Consider the following 23,356-nt stretch of genomic DNA (forward strand, 5'->3'; position numbering starts at 1 on the left):
CGCCTGTCACTCAGTACAGGAGCACACAGCCGATCAGGAGAGTGCTACAACGTGGCGCTCCCTGATTGGCTGAAGAAACCCACTTAGACAGAAGTCAGAGTGGGTTTCTGGCATTCGGGGTAAGGAGTCCCATGTGAAAACATGGGGCCCCTTTCAGTTCGTGGCTCGGCTTTCCGTTTTCTTATTTTATGCAAGTACGTGGATTACAAATGGATGCCCCGAGGACCCTGGGACCCTGGATCTGGTGAGTAGAATTTATTCAACAGGTACCCCTTGGATTCTACTGGAGAAGAGGACCGACCTGCGTGTGAACATAAGGTAAGTATGTATGTATGTATGTTTGTGTGCATGTATGTAATAAATCTTTACTTTCACGGTGTGTGTGTCTTGTCTTTTTTTGGGTATTTTTTTAGTAGTAGTACTACAGGTACCAGCGGGCCCGTTTTTCCGTCGCATGCTGGTACTTGTGGTTCTCCAAGTACCAGCATGCGGGGGAGGCTTGCTGGGCCTTGTAGTACTGCTACTAAAAACAATATCTTTTCATTATCACAAAAGGCTATCAGCCTCCCCATCCGCAGCCCATTGGATGGGGGGGGGGACAGCCTCTGGCTTCACCCCTGGCCCTTGGGTGGCTGGGGACCCCTTGATTGAAGGGGTCCCCACTCCCCCAGGGTACCCCGGCCAGGGGTGACTAGTTGGATATTTGATGCCACGGCCGCAGGGCACTATATAAAAGTGACCCCCGGCTGTGGCATTATCTGTCCAGCTAGTGGAGCCCGGTGCTGGTTTTAAAAATACGGGGGACCCCTACTCTTTTTGTCCCCCGTATTTTTGGAACCAGGACCAGGCGCAGAGCCCGATGCTGGTTGCTTAAATATGGGGGAACCCCTGTCATTTTCCCCCCCATATTTCTGCAACCAGGATCGGCTCAAAGAGCCCGAGGCTGGTTATGCTTAGGAGGGGGGACCCCACGCAATTTTTTTTTTGGATTTTACAGTGTTTAATTTAAAAAAAAAAAAAAAAATGAACCCCAGCACGGATCACACAGATCCGGCCGAGATTCATTGTAAAAAGTCGGCAGTGTTTTGCTAATCACTGCCGTAAAAAAACAAAAAAAAAACACGAATGACATCGACATCGGAACAAAAGAAAAACCCGAATACGACAGCTTAGTAAATCCATCGTAACAAATTCAAAAAGTTGCAGTTTTACACTTTCGATGTCATTCGTGATTGAACTTTGACCTGAAACGGGAAAACACGAATCTTAGTAAATTTACCCCTGAGTCTGATTTACCAAAGTGCTCCCATATATCATTAGTAATCTAGGATTAGTAGGCTGAGAATATGTTACATACTGAGCCTGATTTACAGTAGTACTCCCATATATCAATAGTAATCTAGGCTCAGTAGGCTGAGAATGTGTTACATGCTGAGTCTGACTTACCGTAGTGCTCCCATATATCATTAGTAATGTATGCTCAGTAGGCTTAGAAAATTTTACATATTGAGTCTAATTTACTGTACTTTTACCATTTATCATTAGTAATCTAGGCTCAGTAGGCTGAGAATGTGTTACATACTGAGCCCGACTTACCGTAGTGCTCCCATATATCATTACTAATATAGGCTCTGTAGGCTGAGAGTGTGTTACATACTGAGTCTGACTTACCGTAGTGCTCCCATATATCATTAGTAATCTATGCTCAGTAGGCTTAGAATATGTTACATATTGAGTCTGATTAACTGTACTTTTACCATATATCATTAGTCCTCTAGGCTCAGTAGGCTGAGAATGTGTTACATACTGAGCCCGATTTACCATAGTGCTTCCATATATCATTACTAATATAGGCTCAGTAGGCTTAGAGTGTTACATACTGAGTCTGACATACCGTAGTGCTCCCATATATCATTAGTAATCTATGCTCAGTAGGCTGAGAATGTGTTACATAGTGAGCCTGGCTTACCGTAGTGCTCCCATATATCATTACTAATATAGGCTCAGTAGGCTGAGAGTGTGTTACATACTGAGTCTGACTTACCGTAGTGCTCCCATATATCATTAGTAATCTAGGCTCAGTAGGCTGAGAATGTGTTACATACTGAGCCTGACTTACCATAGTGCTCTCATATATCATTACTAATATAGGCTCAGTAGGCTAAGAGTGTGTTACATACTGAGTCTGACTTACCGTAGTGCTCCCATATATCATTAGTAATCTAGGCTCAGTACGCTGAGAATATGTTACATATTGAGTCTGATTTACTGTACTTTTACCATATATCATTAGTAATCTAGGCTCAGTAGGCTGAGAATGTGTTACATACTGATTCTGACTTGCTATACTACTCCCATATATCATTAGTAAACTAGGCACAGTGGGCTGGGAATGTGTTACATACTGAGTCTGACTTACTGTACTTCTCCTATCTATCATTAGTAAACTAGGCGCAGTAGGCTGAGAATGTGTTACATACTGAGTCTGGCTTACCGTAGTGCTCCCATATATCATTAGTAATCTAGGCTCAGTAGGCTGAGAATGTGTTACATATTGAGCCTGACTTACCGTAGTGCTCCCATATATCATTAGTAATCTAGGCTCAGTAGGCTGAGAATGTGTTACATACTGAGCCTGACTTACCATAGTGCTCCCATATATCATTAGTAATCTAGGCTCAGTAGGCTGAGAATGTGTTACATACTGAGCCTGACTTACCATAGTGCTCCCATATATCATTAATAATCTAGGCTCAGTAGGCTGAGTATGTGTTACACTGATCATGACTTACCATGTGCTCCTATATCATATACAAATGAATGCCTTAAATTTGTTAGAACAAGCAAGTGCAGTACACAATCCTATTTCCTTCACAGAAGGTCACATTTATTTTCAGCAAATATCTAGAATACATAATTGTACTTTAAAAACATAAAATCCAACTTCCAGTACTCAAATTTAGTTTTAGTCTTAGATTCTTATTTAAAATTGTAGTTTGTTCAATATCACATTTTATTCTCTTTTTTATTTTTATTTTTTCAATCAATATTTAGTCAGTGGTTCTCAGTTTTCATTTGGCCTATTTTTAGTCAATGTTTAGTCATAACTTTTGCAGTTTAATGATACTGTAATGGATTTTGCTGAAGAACATTTCTCTAAAATTCCCTTGAGAAGTTAGCATAGCTTTACCTATGTGTTTTGTAATCTAGGCTCAGTGGGCTGACAATGTGTTACATACTGAGTCTGATTTACCAAAGTGCTCCCATATATCATTAGTAATCTAGTCTCCTCAGGCTGAGAATGTGTTAGATACTGAGTCTGATTTACCATAGTGCTCCCATATATCATTAGTAATCTAGGATTAGTAGGCTGAGAATATGTTACATACTGAGCCTGATTTACAGTAGTACTCCCATATATCATTAGTAATCTAGGCTCAGTAGGCTGAGAATGTGTTACATGCTGAGTCTGACTTACCGTAGTGCTCCCATATATCATTAGTAATGTATGCTCAGTAGGCTTAGAAAATTTTACATATTGAGTCTAATTTACTGTACTTTTACCATATATCATTAGTAATCTAGGCTCAGTGGGCTGAGAATGTGTTACATACTGAGCCCGACTTACCGTAGTGCTCCCATATATCATTACTAATATAGGCTCTGTAGGCTGAGAGTGTGTTACATACTGAGTCTGACTTACCGTAGTGCTCCCATATATCATTAGTAATCTATGCTCAGTAGGCTTAGAATATGTTACATATTGAGTCTGATTAACTGTACTTTTACCATATATCATTAGTCCTCTAGGCTCAGTAGGCTGAGAATGTGTTACATACTGAGCCCGATTTACCATAGTGCTTCCATATATCATTACTAATATAGGCTCAGTAGGCTTAGAGTGTTACATACTGAGTCTGACATACCGTAGTGCTCCCATATATCATTAGTAATCTATGCTCAGTAGGCTGAGAATGTGTTACATAGTGAGCCTGGCTTACCGTAGTGCTCCCATATATCATTACTAATATAGGCTCAGTAGGCTGAGAGTGTGTTACATACTGAGTCTGACTTACCGTAGTGCTCCCATATATCATTAGTAATCTAGGCTCAGTAGGCTGAGAATGTGTTACATACTGAGCCTGACTTACCATAGTGCTCTCATATATCATTACTAATATAGGCTCAGTAGGCTAAGAGTGTGTTACATACTGAGTCTGACTTACCGTAGTGCTCCCATATATCATTAGTAATCTAGGCTCAGTACGCTGAGAATATGTTACATATTGAGTCTGATTTACTGTACTTTTACCATATATCATTAGTAATCTAGGCTCAGTAGGCTGAGAATGTGTTACATACTGATTCTGACTTGCTATACTACTCCCATATATCATTAGTAAACTAGGCACAGTGGGCTGGGAATGTGTTACATACTGAGTCTGACTTACTGTACTTCTCCTATCTATCATTAGTAAACTAGGCGCAGTAGGCTGAGAATGTGTTACATACTGAGTCTGGATTACCGTAGTGCTCCCATATATCATTAGTAATCTAGGCTCAGTAGGCTGAGAATGTGTTACATATTGAGCCTGACTTACCGTAGTGCTCCCATATATCATTAGTAATCTAGGCTCAGTAGGCTGAGAATGTGTTACATACTGAGCCTGACTTACCATAGTGCTCCCATATATCATTAATAATCTAGGCTCAGTAGGCTGAGTATGTGTTACACTGATCATGACTTACCATGTGCTCCTATATCATATACAAATGAATGCCTTAAATTTGTTAGAACAAGCAAGTGCAGTACACAATCCTATTTCCTTCACAGAAGGTCACATTTATTTTCAGCAAATATCTAGAATACATAATTGTACTTTAAAAACATAAAATCCAACTTCCAGTACTCATTTTGTCAAGGATTTTAATTTTATATTTAGTCTTAGTTGCTTTTTTGCTTTGTTTTAGTCAAGATTTAGTCAGTGGATCTCAGTTTTTCTTTTAGTCTAATTTTAGCAATTTTAGTCCTGTAGTTTAGTAAAAATTTTCGTCAACACAATGAACACTGGTGCAAGCATGCATAGACGCTGTAATACCATCTGATGCACCTTCAGGCGCCACCATCAGTCTCACCTATGGTGGATGGAGTCTTTCCATCCGTATATGGTGTCCTATGTCAGTGGCTGAGCGCTAGCGACACGGCCCATCTCCTGTCTGTTTAGCCACCCGCCAATCACTGCCCAAGAACGCTCAGCACTTTCCAAGGCATTTCTGATTTTGTGTGTCTTGATTGCAGCAGCACCTTTGTACATACACTCCGTGTAAAGCAAAAATCCCTAAAATGTAGGACATTTTTGGGACTTTCGTGGCAGCAGCAAAAAATCGCTCACCTTCAAGAACATTGGCTCTGTGTGCAGCTCTGAATGAGGCTCTAGAATGTTAAACATTCAAAGCAGGGGGTTAAAGTGGGGTGGGGGGGGGGGGAATGAGGTGGAACTGAGTTCCACCACCTGTAATGGTAGGGGGAACTAGTCCCACTATCTCCATTGCCCTGCACAGTAATTCCAACAGAAAAGCCCACCCCATCATCTGCGTCAATCGATGATACAGACGGCACTAGTATTGCTGATGAGCTGCAGCCACCTACTCCTTCCTCAGGTCCTGCTGCCTCCATGGTCCTCCTCCATGAGTTCCACCACCTCACCAGGACCACTTTAAGCCCTGATTCAAAGTATCTTTGAATCCCATCATTATTCTCACTCACAGTAGTGGCCCCATCCACTTAGGTCCACCCACCATCTCATGCACAAATCACCTGTACCACAACACACAAATCCATGGATTCAGATCTTTATTGAATGTTGCTCAATCTTTTTTCCAAGAAAACTTTGGACCTTGTGGTTTTCCCTGCCGTATAACTGCCCCGTACTTGTGTCCTTACAAATCAAAATAAAGAAATTAATTTATGCAACGTTTAATAAAGACAGGAACATGGTCCATTTTGATAACACCATTTGTGGAATTATCCAAATGATCTTTATGTTGCCCTTTATGCTGCAATGCGGCAGCTGAATTTAGGCAATTGGCCAGATATCGTATAATGTGCAATCTCAATCTATCGATGGGATCATTTGGTAAATTCTGTTAAGAAAGGATAATAGGTCACCCCTGTTTGCCACAGGCGTAAGGGATTCAGCCGCTACGTCTGTGACCAAATTGATGACTACACACCTAGCTAGACCTGTGGTGGCCATCTTCTGACCACATTTTCTGTCATGACCAAGTAGGTTCCTGGCAATTTATTTTAGATCCAAAGTATCTCTTCGAAATATCTAATTTTGTTTGGACATTTCAGCAGTTACCACTCATCACATAGAAGAAATATCGAAAATACAAAGTAAAAAATGGTTACACCCCCTTATGCAATTCCCTTAGCTGGACTAACAAACATTAGGACCATTATACTGTGGGATTACCATTAATAAAGTAAAGTTTTACTTATGTAGATTTATGGCGCTGATCCTTTCCTTTCTGCCTGTTGAGGGGATTTATGTATATGATCAAAAAAATGTATTATAGACGGCATGCTTTAATCCAGGTCACTCACTTATCTGTGGTGCCTGAGGTATGGATCAAAGTCTATTATTTATCATAACATTTTGTGGTCACATTTCCTCTTGCATCCCAGTTCCCACATGCAAGTCAATTTGTGTCAGCTAATTCTGCAGGTACCCATGAAATGATATGCTTGGGGGAGGTTCAGCCGATGGGCTAACAGACGTCAACCCATGATAATAGCATAGTCTGTGCATAAAATCTGTGGGACACCTGGTGACAAAGGATGCAGAGCAATTCTCATATTTTTGTGAGTCAGTGTAGGGACTGGCCAGAAGGGAAAACTTTGACGTAGTTGTCTGGCTTGACAAATGATTCTGATATCTTGGAACCAACATTGTCCAAATTTTAACCACTTGACTGGCATGGTCACATCAGATGACAACACACAAGGCTGGGCTTTCCCTGACACAGTCGCATCGGATGGTGGTAGAGGCTAAGACTGTAGAGCAATTTAAACATGCTTGGGATAGGCATATGAATATCCTTGCAAAGAACTAAGGTTCAAAAAGGGTTAAGATTACATAAAGGATAAAGAAAGGGGTAGAATAGATGGGCAAAGTGGTTCTTATCTGCTGTCAAATTCTATGTTTCTATGTTTCTTTGACCAGTGAGCACACTGTGCGGCTGCAGGAAGAGAATCTTCCTGCAGCTGCCGCTATCAGAGGGTCCCTCTGCTTCCTGGTTCCCTCCCCCTACTGCTTGCTATGCTGCTGATCACTGCTGATTGGGCAGCCTGGCAGTACCCCCATCCCCATGAAAAATTGTATTGTATTCAATTGTATTGAATTTATTTTAAATAGGTGTTCTTGACCTAATTCAAGCATGAAAAAAATGACAATTTCTGAGCAGATTTAGCCAGGAAAGTGGTAAATGAAATACAGTTTGGAGTGCAGAGCATGTATAATATATATGGTTTGCTCTGGCAACTGAAGCATGCATGTGCACGTCCATGCTTCTATGTAGTGCACGTGCCCATTGTCATTACTAAATACCTTAGAAATACCTTAAAAATAAATAAATTAAATTGGGAAAAATGAGGGAGAGAGAGAAAATGGGGAGAATGATATGAGGAAAGACAGAAATGGGGAGGAGAGAATGAGAGAGAGATCAGGGTGGGGGACGGGCGAGAGATAAGTGAAGAAGAGTAATGGGGTTTATAGGAGGGAGATAGGGAGTGAAGAGAGAGAGGAAGACTGGGAGAAAGAAATAGAGAACAAGGGCAGCGAGATAGCAAGCAGAGAAGAGAGTGGAAAAAATACCAAGCAGATAACATTTTTATGCTTAATGTGTTCACACAACCTGCCAACTTACTCATGTGTGTATATACTGCTGTACCTTAACCCCTATATAAAACATACTGAGTACTAAGGAAGCAACTATAGTCTGTGAAACGCGTTAAAGTGTATAAAAGAATCGTTATAATATGTAATAGTACCTATCGGAGCCACATTTTCCCACTGAGAATTTTTTTTATTGTGCACCATTTGAAAAAGTTCTTTTGTGAGTATAATTTTTCAATCATTTTTTGTGGTCAATGACTTTTATGATATGATGGACATTTGAAAAGAAATGTGTGAGTCACTTAGGAATATACAAGACTTTCCTATTAAGTCTTCACTCGCATAAGTGATTGCAACATATTGACTTTATGGTATTTTTTTTATTTCTATTCTACATTATGCTTTTTTCTCTTATTCATTATTCCATATCACTCTAAACAGGTTGGGTACGAAATCCAGGCAATCACGATCCCAACTGTCAGAAGACCAACGACGAGATTCCAAGATTAATTTACACCCTTGCACACCAACACCTTCCTTAACACCTGCTTTACGTCTTTGTTTCTCAGGCTATAAATGATGGGGTTTAACATGGGGGTCAAAATAGCATACAATACAGCCAGCAGTTTGACATCTTTGTCCATGGCATAAGTGGATAATGGCCAGATGTAGCTGATGGTCCCACTAGTGAAATACAGAGTTACCACTGTGAAATGAGAAGAGCAGGTGGAGAAGGTCTTAAAGCGTCCTCGACTGGAAGAAATCTTTGTAATCTCAGAGATGATTCGGCCATAGCTTACCACAATGACAGTCAAAGGCATCCCACCAGTGATGACTGCAACTATGAAAGACATTACTTCTCCAATTTGTTTGCCAGAACAAGCCAACTTGAAAAGAGGAGTTACGTCACAGAAGAAATGGTCCACTCTGTTGGGGCCACAATAATCAAGATGGGAGATGGAATAAACTTGGACTATCAAGTTCCCAATCCCACATGCTAAGCAAGCTATGACCAACCCGATCCTGACTGTTCTACTCATAATAAGCATGTAATTTAGTGGGAAGCAGATAGCCACGTATCTATCATAGGCCATCGCTGCCAGGAGGTAGCACTCAACCACCACAAAGCACTGGAAAAACAAGAGTTGGGTGACACATTCGGAGTAGAGGATGGTCTTCAGGATGGACAGGAGCTTGGGGACAGTTATAGAGGAAAGTATGATATCAATGATGGAGAGGTTGGCCAAGAAGAAGTACATTGGTGTGTGCAGTTGCTGGTCCAAGGAAATAAGAGCTATAATTACTATGTTACCAATCACGGTGGTCAGGTAGATGCAGAGGAACATGAGGAAGAGTAGAGGCTGAGTTTCTTCAGACTCAGATAATCCAACAATCAGGAATACGGACACAGATGATTCATTTTCCCGGCCAACTAATGCCATTGGATCACTGTTGGTCTGAAAGATGGAAAGAATCGTTATATGAATATTATCTCTCAAATAAAAGTGGATGGTTGAATTATATAAAGTCTGTAAATTCCTATAACATAACAGGAAGTTGTGCTCTCTGAACAGTTTTTTTTAGGCTTTGAGAGGCTCCTAATTTTTGTTTCTTTAATGTATCTAGAATGTCAGATTTGTTTTTCATGTAACACACAAACATTCATAGAGCCTTTTCTTCAATGCGGCAGGAGGACAGTCGACCAAGTCTTTAATATTTGAAAAAAGTCTCTATCATCTCAGTATACCACGAAAATATCTACCAAATGGACACAGTGGAATCTGAAGACAATGATGCACCAGTATTTAGAATTCTGGCGTTCATAGAAAAGATAATCCTACTGAAGACGGGGGCCACTGGTGAGTGTGTATTGTGTTTTTTTCATATCCTTAAGCTAGTGTCACATGTACCAAACGTTTTATTTTATTTTCTGAATTAAGAATTCCATTCCTGTACCATCACATCAATATATACAACACGTTACAATCCACTAACACATAACACATCAGAATTTGTTGGCCGCGGCAAGAAAAACATCAGCTCCGGCTTGATCAGAAGATTTCCGCAGATCATCTACTCAATGTATTTGAGTTACCCCTATTCATGTACTGTATCTTTATGTTACATAATGTGGTTTCGATGGCAAGCTCTTCAGAATGAGTGGTTCTTCTTCCTTGTGTGTGTTTGAATCTTGGAACGTAGCGTCATTACACATTTCATTTACATTACTTTTCTGTAACGTCATCTACAGTTCTGGTGCTCAGCCTAAGATTGGATCAGTGCTACCAGGATCTCTTTTCACATTTATAGGGATCTGTGAGTGGGGTTGCAAAAGCACAGAGAAAGATAGAGGTCATCTGCTATCATGTTTTGACTGTATTTATCGCCATATCCAACACATACCTGCCAACTTTTTTAATGTACCTTCTTGAACATCCTTGTCATGGTGGGAGAAGTGGGTGTGTGATGCCATTAATTGCAGCCTTAGCCCCCACTGTACAATGCCACAGGTTGATTCATTGTTTGTCAGGGGGTGGAGCATGATTATGCGTTTCACCATGAATTCACCATGAATTGCATCATCAAGATCTCAGAAAATTGGACTACTCTCTGGAGAACCAGTAGTGCTGCTGGAAATTTGGAAGTTCTCAGACATTCTGGGAGTGTAAGCAAGTTTGGCCCATCAAGTTTGGTCCACCAAGTAGACAAGTTTGGTCCATCAATGTCATCTGAATTTCATCAGGTATCGTGGTTTTTTTACAAACACACACCCTGCTGTATGTGGAAAGGTAGTTAAAGCAGCATGGGTTGGCAATTCTCCCACAAACAATTAATTTTATTATTTATGATTTTAATAATAATAATAATAATAATAATAATATAATTATTATTATTATTATTATTATTATTATTATTATTATTATTATGTTTATCTAGCACCACAATACTAAAACAGGCCCTTATAGATTATAATTTTCATTTATAGATATTTAATGATTGAATATATAAAAAAATATGAAATCTAAAAATATGTATGTCACTTATTGAAATTTGTAATATTTATTGATAAAATAAATGCAGTTCAAATTTCAAAATAGAAATATACAAGTAAAATATTACACAATTTTATAACCCCAGGTCAATTAGAGACCAATATGCTTCCATATGCAGGCTTTCATGAAATGTATAGGCTGACACGTTTCACCATGACCTGGCAACTTTTATAAAAGGCAAATATTTATCCCAAATTTTTAGGTGTGGTAATATATATGCTATTTGTCCAATCTGCCCATTTTCTATCAATCCAGCTAGAATGTATTCATTCAGAAGTTAATTGTTCATAGTCATGCTCAATCATTAAAATATAACACAAAATAAATCTATAGATGTAGCTATCTGACTAAAAGTCGAATTTATAATAAAGAAACCATATTTACTATATAACTACAGTGCAGCATATCACTGTTTATTCAGTAGACAAGGTAGTGATTAAATAAACAGTCATTCGGAAAACCCAATACCAGGTTATGTCATCTACAAACTGCATTTTATTATTTACAATTTATTTTTATATAAGGGATTTATAAAACCAAACTTTAAAGAACACATACAGTACATGGACATATAAAAGCACATCTTTATATGCTCAGAATGTATAAACATTTTATAACATACAGTATTAATTAAATCATATATAGGGGATATGTAGTGAGATATCTTCGAGAGAGATAAAGTGGAGTTAGAATACCAGCCAATCGGCTTTTTACTGTCATTTTAAAATCTATGGGGCAGATGTATTAACCTGGAGAAGGCATAAGGAAGTGATAAACCAGTGATATGTGCAAGGTGACAATGCACCAGCCAATCAGCTCCAATATGTAAATTAACAGATAGGATCAGCAAAGGCGTCACCAGGTGTGGTGACACCCGGTGCGCACCCCTGATGTACTGCCGCGATCGCGGCAAAAAAGGGGGCATGGCCTTACAGCTAGGGGGCGTGGCTTCGCGGGGATACTGGTATCGTCACTCTGGGGGCGTGCCCAGCATCTCCGGAGATGCTGGGCTTCCCCCAGAGACGGTCTCAGTGTGCTGTCGGCTCCTCTGCTATGACAGGAGCCGGGTGCTGTAGCGGAATTTCACACTGCAGCACCTGGCTCCTGTCACTACGGAGGAGCTGACATTTGGTGTCACCCCCTCCAGGTGTCACACCCGGGTGCGGGCCGCACCCCCCGCACCCGCCTTGTGACGCCACTGAGGATCAGATTGGCTGGTGCCTTTATCACCTTGCACATATCACTGGTTTATCACTCCTTATGCCTTCTACAGGTTAATACATCAGCCCCTGTATTTGAAAAATGACAGGAGCTGATGGGTTGGAATTTTATCTCTCTCCACTATATCTCTCCCCAAGGTTTGATACATCTCCCCCTAAGCATTTTTAATGCGTAGATCACATTAAATATTTATTATACTGCAATATCATTATTACTATGCTCAATGAGTCTCTAACAGGTCTACGTAAAACTATGGGGCAGATGTATTAACCTGGAGAAGGCATAAGGAAGTGATAAACCAGTGATAAAGCAGTGTTAAGTGCAAGGTGATAATGCACCAGCCAATCAGTTCCTAACTGTTAATTTACATATTGGAGCTGATTGGCTGGTTTGTTTATCACCTTGCACATATCACTGGTTTATCACTTCCTTATGCCTTCTCCAGGTTAATACATCTGCCCCAATGTTTGCTATTTTCATCATCTCAAGCTGTTGTTCCAAAAGAATGGCAATTAATATGGATTTGGTCCCCCCTTTACTGCTATAACAGGCTCCACTCTTCCGGGATGGCTTTCAATTAGGTTTTGGAACATGATGTGAGAATACTGGGTATGGGAACTGCAGGTTGCTAGAGCGCCCTGGTCCTTAAGTTCAACAATTACACAGGTAAGGATAAAAAAGTTCAACAGCACCTTTATTGCACAAAAAGCACACACACAAATGGCGGGATGTAATGCCGCCCGGGTTCGGACTTTTTTTTTAAAGGTGCAATCACTACAAGGCATGGTGACCTACTTAGTGTCTCATTAATGTCCTTCCTAAAGTCTACATCAGTCTACAGGCAAGCAAGCACAGTTCCTGTATCTCACCCACCATGTAGCAGGAAGAGTCCAGATGGTACAAGAACTATGTTGTAAGGCTCACTGCTGCCCTTCTCATGCCGCCTCCTCTCCTGATCTTTGTTTTATGGGTCCCAGCCACTTGCCCAAATTCTCCACCAGCATGGTGGGCCTGTGGGACCCAGCCAACATACTAAGCCTTGGATGGAGGTAAAGGGGATGGAGGTAAAGTACCAGCCAACCAGCTCCTAACTGTCATTTTTCAAACCCAGCCTGTGACATGGCAGTTAGGAGTTGGTTGGTTGGTTGGGACTTTATCTCCGTCCACTTTACCTCCATCCTAGGCTTAGTAAATAGATCCCTCAATCTCAACACAAGACCTGATCTAAATAAACCTCAGTAACACTCGTCGTGTTGTTCCATGTTCAAAAGTCCCACATTCCCACAGGGGTAGAAATACCTTCCAGGGCTGTCCAAGGGGTGATGGCCTCTGCTTTTTGGATCTGCAGAAAAAGGGATTGGAGATGCGAGGGAGGAAGGCCAGGTTCTGTGCATGTTCCCTTCGGCTGATTCCCTGACACAAAGTCTAGTGTCAGTCCTAGGGGAGAACAAAAGGTGTCCTGATGAAATTAGCTCTTTCTCCAGATCTCAGATAGTGTCCAGTTATTCCCAGAAGTAACTCTTTATTAATTAAATAATTAATTAAATATATATATATATATATATATATATATATATATACAGTATATATATATATATTTCCATTCCAGATCTCGGCATCGCTACAGATGCGTCTTCTTACAATTAGACTCAACGAGCCATGTGACGCAAAGGAGAGAGGGGGCGGAGCTGTGGACATAGAGGGGGCAGGGTTGGGCAGAGAGGCGGCGGGGCAGGGCTGGGGGTAGACCGAGGTGACCCAGGTCGCTTTACTAGTCATCTTATAATCAAATGGGGATAAGAAATTAAAATTAGCTTTTTGTGCATCTGCTTAAACAGAGCATATTGATTCAACGTTTGGAGCAATTACAAAATAGGAACAATTTGCTCTTGGAACAGACCATGCTGCCAGGCGAGACATGCAAATACTTTTATTTATTTGCATGCATGGAAAATACTATTTGCTTTTGCATTTAGTGAACAAACACCGGGCAATTTCGTTTTTGCATTGAAATTTAGATTTAAGCTAGGACACGCCCCTTCCCAACTCTAAATCCCTCTCTGCATTTTAAATCTGCCCCCTGCAGTGCCGCATAGCTTTAACTAGGTGCAAATTGTTCCTGTTTTTGACCTTTTTTTTTTAAGTTCTCAGACTCCAGTGCTGAAGAATACACTTTGTATTTCTTATTCCTCTTTGAAACCACTAGGGGGTTCTATTCTCTTTGGCAGCAGCTGAAATTATTTCTACAGATTAATAACTATTGCAGTATTGGTGGCAGTAATACACGATGAAGTCACATTATTATGACCACCAGCTAATAGCCGGAGTAACCGCCGTGTGCCGCATGGACAGCAGCTAGACGGCTGAACTGTCGTATTAGACGCACGTCTGGTAGACCCCAGGGTCATTCTGACGGTGAGCTGCTGCACTGTAGCTTGTCGGCCGGCCCTAAAGCACCATCGTAGCCCACGTTCACCTCTCACATCAATGGCATGTGGTGCTCCGCAATTTCCACGCCGGTTAGTCACAATGGTGCCATTTGTCCGGTCACGATACACCTTCACCGCAGCAGCACACGGACAGGTCACACACTGCGCTGTGTCAGAAATACCGCCACCCTTGGCCCGTGAGCCGATAATCAGCCCTTACTGCAACTTGGATAAATCGCCCCTTTTACCCATGACAGCAACGTGTGATGTGGTGTAGACGGCCTACATATATATATATATATATATATATATATATACCTTATATACCCATATCTTCTATCTATCTATCTATCTATCTATCTATCTATCTATCTATCTATCTATCTATCTATCTATCTATCTATCTATCCAGCTATTTACATAGTATCTTCCCTCTCTGATTATGTATAAACATCGATAGCTTTGCCGATTTTATTGGGTGTACTTTTAATGGGTTGTCCTTTATAATCAACAAGAGCAGGAATATAACCCCCCCCCCCCCCCCCTAAATATTTATTCTATGTAAAATGAGCTGTTATCCGAGAGACAAAATAATGTTATTGTAATATATTGTACCAGACTTTTTTATTACTTCAGTACTATGAATGAAACATCTGAAAGAGAAAAAGGGGGGATGTAATAGTCTCTGATTTTTTAAAATTGACGGTTTTCCAGCAAGTTTCAAGTCGCAATATGTAATAGTGTCAAAGTTGTCAGAAATCCGCCACAATCACTCTCCACTGGATAAAGGCTGACAACCAGATATTTGTTATGTCAAACATAACATCCGTAAGATGTAATAGCCCGCTGCCACTTGTAAACTCGCCGGAAAAACCCGCAAACTGTCTGAACACAATATAAAATTAAACATAGCGGGGTATATTTACTAAGGTCCCGATTTTGACCGAGATGCCGTTTTTTCTTCAAAGTGTCATCTCGGTAATTTACTAAACTCAAATCACGGCAGTGATGAGGGCATTCGTATTTTTTGGGAAGTCCAAGTAAAAAATTACGAATGAATACACCATCGGTCAAAACGCGGCTGTTTAAGTATGAATCTCGGTCATTTACTAAGAAGTGCAAAGCAAAAAAAAATAAAACACTGCCGTGAAAAATTACAACTCGTAAAAAAGTGCTAAAAAAACAGACCTGCTTTTTTGATCCGTGATTGGATAGGCATGCACGGATCCATGAGATCCGTGCATGTATATCAGTGGGAAGGGGTGGGAAAGTGGTTATTTAAAAAAAAAAATTGTGTGGGGTCCCCCCTCCTAAGCATAACCAGCCTCGGGCTCTTTGAGCCGATCCTGGTTGCAGAAATATGGGGAAAAAATTGACAGGGGTTCCCCCATATTTAAGCAACCAGCATCGGGCTCTGCGCCTGGTCCTGGTTCCAAAAATACGGGGGACAAAAAGAGTAGGGGTCCCCCGTATTTTTAAAACCAGCACCGGGCTCCACTAGCTGGACAGATAATGCCACAGCCGGGGGTCACTTTTATATAGTGCCCTGCGGCCGTGGCATCAAATATCCAACTAGTCACCCCTGGCCGGGGTACCCTGGGGGATTGGGGACCCCTTCAATCAAGGCCCCCCCCCCCCAGCCACCCAAGGGCCAGGGGTGAAGCCCGAGGCTGTCCCCCCCATCCAATGGGCTGCGGACGGGGGGCTGATAGCCTTTGTTGAAAATGTAAAGATATTGTTTTTAGTAGCAGTACTACAAGTCCCAGCAAGCCTCCCCCGCATGCTGGTACTTGAAGAACCACAAGTACCAGCATGCGGCGGAAAAACGGGCCCGCTGCTACCTGTAGTACTAATACTAAAAAAATACCTAAAAAAAGACAAGACACACACACCTTGAAAGTAAAGATTTATTACATACATCCACACAAACATACATACATACTTACCTTATGTTCACACGCAGGTCGGTCCTCTTCTCCAGTAGAATCCATGGGGTACCTGTTGATTAAATTATACTCACCAGATCCAGGGTCCCAGGCTCCTTGGCGAATCCATTTGTAATCCACGTACTTGATTAAAATAAAAAAACGGAGACCCGAGCCACGCACTGAAAGGGGACCCATGTTTTCACATGGGTCCCCTTTCCCCGAATGCCAGAAACCCACTCTGACTTCTGTCTAAGTGGGTTTCTTCAGCCAATCAGGGAGCGCCACGTTGTGGCACTCTCCTGCTCGGCTGTGTGCTCCTGTACTGATTGACAGGCAGCACGCGGCAGTGTTACAATGTAGCGCCTATGCGCTCCATTGTAACCAATGGTGGGAACTTTCTGCTCAGCGGTTGACCGAAAGTGACCTCACCGCTGAGCAGAAAGTTCCCACCATTGGTTACAATGGAGCGCATAGGCGCTACATTGTAACACTGCCGCGTGCTGCCTGTCAATCAGTACAGGAGCACACAGCCGAGCAGGAGAGTGCCACAACGTGGCGCTCCCTGATTGGCTGAAGAAACCCACTTAGACAGAAGTCAGAGTGGGTTTCTGGCATTCGGGGAAAGGGGACCCATGTGAAAACATGGGTCCCCTTTCAGTGCGTGGCTCGGGTCTCCGTTTTTTTATTTTAATCAAGTACGTGGATTACAAATGGATTCGCCAAGGAGCCTGGTACCCTGGATCTGGTGAGTATAATTTATTCAAAGAAATTGTATGGTTCCTGTATAGTACAGGAGCCAAAGAAGAAAAGAAGAAAGACTACACGTCTCTTCTGGGGCACTCTTTTATAGTAATTTATGTGATATTAAGGTATTTAAAAAATAACTTTTATTTGTATTCCTCTTAAAATAAGGGGCTATGAGGCAAAAATGGAACTAAAGCACACTAGAGTTGCTATCTATTTATCAAGAGGATAATCCATCCAATTTAAGTGAATTTGATTGTACAAGGTGATACAAATCAAACTGACTGGCTCCGTTCAGCAAAAATATATATATGAAAATGTGTGTCTCTCTGGTGTTAGAAGCGCTGTGATCCAGATTTAAATGATATAGGAAATATCATGTTCCAAAGAAATGCAATATAATTGTATCAAATCACACTATCATTATTCTGGAAGGGAGAGATATTTCTCTGTATAACACAGGTGGGCTCACCTTGTTGCCTAGGTAAGAATCTGTTTCTATAGGCTAGAGTGGATATTGTGAGTGTTGCCTGAAACTTTGGCTCCAGGTCTGATTGTTTTTTGTAGGATAAAAATACCTGCAGTACCGGGTATTCTCTGGTGGTCTCCCAACCAGGTACTGACCTGGCCCACAGTGCTTGGCTTCCAAGATCAGACGAGGTTGGGCATACTCAGTGTGGTGTGACCGCAGGTAATGTATCCTGCTTTATATTGCCCGGAGCCAAGTGTTGTGTAATGGAAGTTATTCAAGAACTCTTAGAGTCCAGATATTGGTGATACAACAATGTGTATCGATGATATTGGAGAGGACAATAGGAGATACGTCCTGAGCCAAAGTTCAGTTTACTGATGAGCCTGATGTTGTCCCAGGATCCCCTTATTGCACAAAAATAATTATTTTCCAAACTAGTCACAAAAATTTATTTGTTGTATAATGTATATAAGTGAGAAGTCACATAAATGTCTGGAAACTCGGTGCAACAAAAATTGTGCAATTATAGCGAAGATATTCCTTAGGAAGGGGCCTAAGACAGCAAATACGGCTTCAAAATTGAGGTATATTCCTACTGTTAGGTGGAGGGGTAAGATACCCCCCTTTTTTTGGTGAGAACCGTCACTCAAGATTCATGGTGAGAGGTGAGTCCAGCAGAGAGACGCGCCGGTATCCGCGGTCCGTTGACCGGAAGTTCGGAAGCCGGAACCGGAAGTGACGACAACCGGAAGTGACGACGTACGTTTCGCTCGTGGAGCTTGTTCACGGAAATTCATTTCCGTGAAATTCATTTCCGTGAACAAGCTCCACGAGCGAAACGTACGTCGTCACTTCCGGTTGTCGTCACTTCCGGTTCCGGCTTCCGAACTTCCGGTCAACGGACCGCGGATACCGGCGCGTCTCTCTGCTGGACTCACCTCTCACCATGGATCTTGAGTGACGGTTCTCACCAAAAAAAGGGGGGTATCTTACCCCTCCACCTAACAGTAGGAATATACCTCAATTTTGAAGCCGTATTTGCTGTCTTAGGCCCCTTACTAAGGAATATCTCCGCTATAATTGCACAATTTTTGTTGCACCGAGTTTCCAGACATTTATGTGACTTCTCACTTATATACATTATACAACAAATAAATTTTTGTGACTAGTTTGGAAAATAATTATTTTTGTGCAATAAGGGGATCCTGGGACAACATCAGGCTCATCAGTAAACTGAACTTTGGCTCAGGACGTATCTCCTATTGTCCTCTCCAATATCATCGATACACATTGTTGTATCACCAATATCTGGACTCTAAGAGTTCTTGAATAACTTCCATTACACAACACTTGGCTCCGGGCAATATAAAGCAGGATACATTACCTGCGGTCACACCACACTGAGTATGCCCAACCTCGTCTGATCTTGGAAGCCAAGCACTGTGGGCCAGGTCAGTACCTGGTTGGGAGACCACCAGAGAATACCCGGTACTGCAGGTATTTTTATCCTACAAAAAACAATCAGACCTGGAGCCAAAGTTTCAGGCAACACTCACAATATCCACTCTAGCCTATAGAAACAGATTCTTACCTAGGCAACAAGGTGAGCCCACCTGTGTTATACAGAGAAATATCTCTCCCTTCCAGAATAATGATAGTGTGATTTGATACAATTATATTGCATTTCTTTGGAACATGATATTTCCTATATCATTTAAATCTGGATCACAGCGCTTCTAACACCAGAGAGACACACATTTTTATATATATATTTTTGCTGAACGGAGCCAGTCAGTTTGATTTGTATCACCTTGTACAATCAAATTCACTTAAATTGGATGGATTATCCTCTTGATAAATAGATAGCAACTCTAGTGTGCTTTAGTTCCATTTTTGCCTCATAGCCCCTTATTTTAAGAGGAATACAAATAAAAGTTATTTTTTAAATACCTTAATATCACATAAATTACTATAAAAGAGTGCCCCAGAAGAGACGTGTAGTCTTTCTTCTTTTCTTCTTTGGCTCCTGTACTATACAGGAACCATACAATTTCTTTGTATCAGTTTACTGAACTACCTCTGGGAGCACCACCAACCCAGTGCCTGCTATGAATTATTCAACTACATGGCCATATGTTGGTTAACGAAATAAGCTATAGGTTTATCCTATGTCTAATAAATTAGCAAGTATTCAGATTGAGAGATCCTGTGCAGACTCTACCCCCGCTTTTTGCAGAGTATAATTTATTCAACAGGTACCCCATGGATTCTACTGGAGAAGAGGACCGACCTGCGTGTGAACATAAGGTAAGTATGTATGTATGTTTGTGTGGATGTATGTAATAAATCTTTACTTTCAAGGTATGTGTGTCTTGTCTTTTTTTAGGTATTTTTTTAGTATTAGTACTACAGGTAGCAGCGGGCCCGTTTTTCCGCCGCATGCTGGTATTTGTGGTTCTCCAAGTACCAGCATGCGAGGGAGGCTTGCTGGGACTTGTAGTACTGCTACTAAAAACAATATCTTTACATTTTCAACAAAAGCTATCAGCCCCCCATCCGCAGCCCATTGGATGGGGGGGACAGCCTCGGGCTTCACCCCTGGCCCTTGGGTGGCTGGGGGGGGACCCCCTTGATTGAAGGGGTCCCCACTCCCCCAGGGTACCCCGGTCAGGGGTGACTAGTTGGATATTTGATGCCACGGCCGCAGGGCACTATATAAAAGTGACCCCCGGCTGTGGCATTATCTGTCCAGCTAGTGGAGCCCGGTGCTGGTTTTAAAAATACGGGGTACCCCTACTCTTTTTGTCCCCCGTATTTTTGGAACCAGGACCAGGCGCAGAGCCCGATGCTGGTTGCTTAAATATGGGGGAACCCCTGTCAATTTTTTCCCCATATTTCTGCAACCAGGATCGGCTCAAAGAGCCCGAGGCTGGTTATGCTTAGGAGGGGGGACCCCACGCAATTTTTTTGTGTGATTTTACAGTGTTTATTTAAAAAAAAAAAAAATGAACCCCAGCACGGATCACACAGATCCGGCCGAGATTCATTGTGATAAAGTCGGCAGTGTTTTGCTAATCACTGCCGTAAAAAACGGGAAAAAAACACGAATGACATCGACATCGGAACAAATGAAAATGCAGAATACGACAGCTTAGTAAATTAGTCGTAATAAATTCAAAAAGTTGCAGTTTTACACTTTCGATGTCATTCGTGATTATTCTCCCACCAAATCGGAAGAATTATAAATGTTAGTAAATATACCCCAGCGTATGTAATATTTTGCTGCTACTAAATACTCAGTCAAGTGACACCAAAAATACAATAAATATCTTGATGGGCCATATTTAGCTTATTATTATATTATTATATTAATAATAATAATAATAATAATAATAATTATTATTATTATTATATTATTATTATTATTATTATTATTATTAGGGAATAATATTTAAAAAAATACATATTAAAATTGTGAGGTCAATAATGGTTTTATGTTAATTTAGGTCTTATTAATAAATTAATGGTGGATGGGCATTCATGCTGGTAGTTGTAGTGTCATAAGCTTGTAATATAAGTGGTGCGTCTACCATTAATTAATTACTTAATTACTTTTGATTACTAATTTATTAATACGGCTCCCATTAACAAAAAATACTCTTAACTGTTATTTTTTTTTTACATTTTTGCCCCCAATAAAAAGAAAAAAATCTTTAAATAATTATGACTCCTCCATATTTTCATTATTTTTGGCGGCCCTTAATTGAGTATTAATTAGTGACAAAGTAGTTCATATGTTTAATGTGGCTCTTTATTATATTCTGTAGGGCAGATGGCCCCCCATGCATGTAGTCTGAGCAATCTCAAATTTTCAGCGAGTTTCAGGCGCTGCCCTTTCTTACCTGCCATAAGTAATTTTTAATACAATGAAGCAAAGTCGCCTTCTGTTTCATCTGGCGACTTTGGGGTCTAATCATGAAGCAGTGAAAAGTGTTGAGAAGTGAGCTAGTGGAGATGTTGCCCATGGCAACCAATCAGTGTTGAGGTAACATTTATAAAATACATTCTAGAAAATGATATGTAGCAGCTGATTGGTTGCCGTGGGCAACTTCTCCACTGGATCACTTCTCCACACTTTTCACTGCTTCATGAATAGACCCCTTTGAGTGGAAAGACCTCAGAATCTCGCTGCGATTTCCAGCGAATATTAAACTTGCCTAAAGTTCGCACCTTCTACCAATCCCCCAGAATGTAGCTTAGATGAAATACAGAGTGTATATATTATATGAGTGTATATTATGTTGTTATGATTCCTGACAGCCCGTGGCTTAGACGTGATGTATCAGGTGCCATACTCACAGTCTCTCCTGCTGTCTCCGGCGCTGCTCTGCCCCCTGCTCTCCTATGTACATACACAAAGCCCACCGGAGCAGATCCCCCATGACATTGCAACGTGGGATCTGTAGATAAACAGCTTTCTAACACTGAGAAAATCTTTAACACATAGTGCGCCTGATTCATGTACGCAGCCCCGAATGTGGACGGATCAAAGATTTTTTTAAGCAAATTGCAAATGTGTCGCAGGCTGCAGACGCGCCTTAAAGCCTCAGAGCACTTACAAGCCATTCTGAGCGGTACGCGTCTCATCACTTCCAGAATTGCGCATTACGTGAGACTCAGAATTGGGCAATTCATACACAATACGGTACATGCCCGGACAGTGGGGGTAATTCCAAGTTGATCGCAGCAGGATTTTTGATAGCAATTGGGCAAAACCATGTGCACTGCAGGGGGGGCAGATATAACATGTGCAGAGAGAGTTAGATTTGGGTGGGTTATTTTATTTCTGTGCAGGGTAAATACTAGCTGCTTTATTTTTACACTGCAAATTAGCTTGCAGATTGAACAAACCCAACCCAAATCTAACTCTCTCTGCACATGTTATATCTGCCTCCCCTGCAGTGCACATCATGGTTTTGCCCAATTGCTATCAAAAATCCTGCTGCGATCAACTTGGAATTACCCCCAGTGTTACTAATAAGGTGCAAAGTTGCATTCGCTGAGTAAAAGGAAAGTAAACTACGCCACAAAGAGAACATTAGTTTTAATGAAGTGGAAATCAATTTACACATTATATAGGAGGGGGCAGTACCAGTGCTCTATTCTCCCCCTGCACGAGGGCTGTAAGCTGCTGCGGTGCAGGGGTATGGCATGTTTTGTGGACATTGGTGTATCCAAAACAGCATGCCGACATGGTAGAGTAACCATAGCCAGATTAAGGTGGAGATGCAGGGCATACTGTACCCCGGGCCCCCCTGTGTCAGGAGCCCCCCAGCCAAAGCACACTGGTATTACTAGCTTTCCCTCTTAATGAGAGAACCAGAATGGGATCAAGACAGCATGCAGTGCAGGCAGAGACACAGGAATATCATGTTTCATGAGCTACAGATGGAGCTTTCTGACCAGAGGAGAGATAGGAGGTTGGAGAGAGCTGTAAGTGATACAGGGATCCCAGCTTCTCCTCCTCCCTGCTTGGGTGTATGAGTCCTGTGTAAACTTTTATGCAACTAAACCATTTGGGTCTAGAGATAGAGACACACACTGAGTC

The 23,356-nt window shown here is 41.4% G+C and overlaps 1 protein-coding gene and 2 pseudogenes across 1 annotated transcript; 1 reads left to right on the top strand and 2 right to left on the bottom strand.

Moving 5' to 3' along the window:
• Window positions 1-8,261: 8,261 nt before the first annotated feature.
• On the bottom strand, window positions 8,262-21,773 carry LOC134949710 (olfactory receptor 8D1-like). Its single transcript, XM_063938466.1, has 2 exons — window positions 21,651-21,773; window positions 8,262-9,358 (listed from the first exon to the last, which is right to left on the bottom strand). Exons 1-2 carry the CDS (start codon window positions 21,771-21,773, stop codon window positions 8,408-8,410), a joined length of 1,074 nt encoding a protein of 357 aa, XP_063794536.1. The 3' UTR covers window positions 8,262-8,407.
• On the bottom strand, window positions 17,852-17,969 carry LOC134953648 (5S ribosomal RNA; annotated as a pseudogene).
• On the top strand, window positions 19,131-19,248 carry LOC134953661 (5S ribosomal RNA; annotated as a pseudogene).
• Window positions 21,774-23,356: the final 1,583 nt, after the last annotated feature.

The sequence above is a fragment of the Pseudophryne corroboree genome, chromosome 8, assembly GCF_028390025.1.
Source record: "Pseudophryne corroboree isolate aPseCor3 chromosome 8, aPseCor3.hap2, whole genome shotgun sequence".
Taxonomy (NCBI): Eukaryota; Metazoa; Chordata; class Amphibia; order Anura; family Myobatrachidae; genus Pseudophryne; species Pseudophryne corroboree.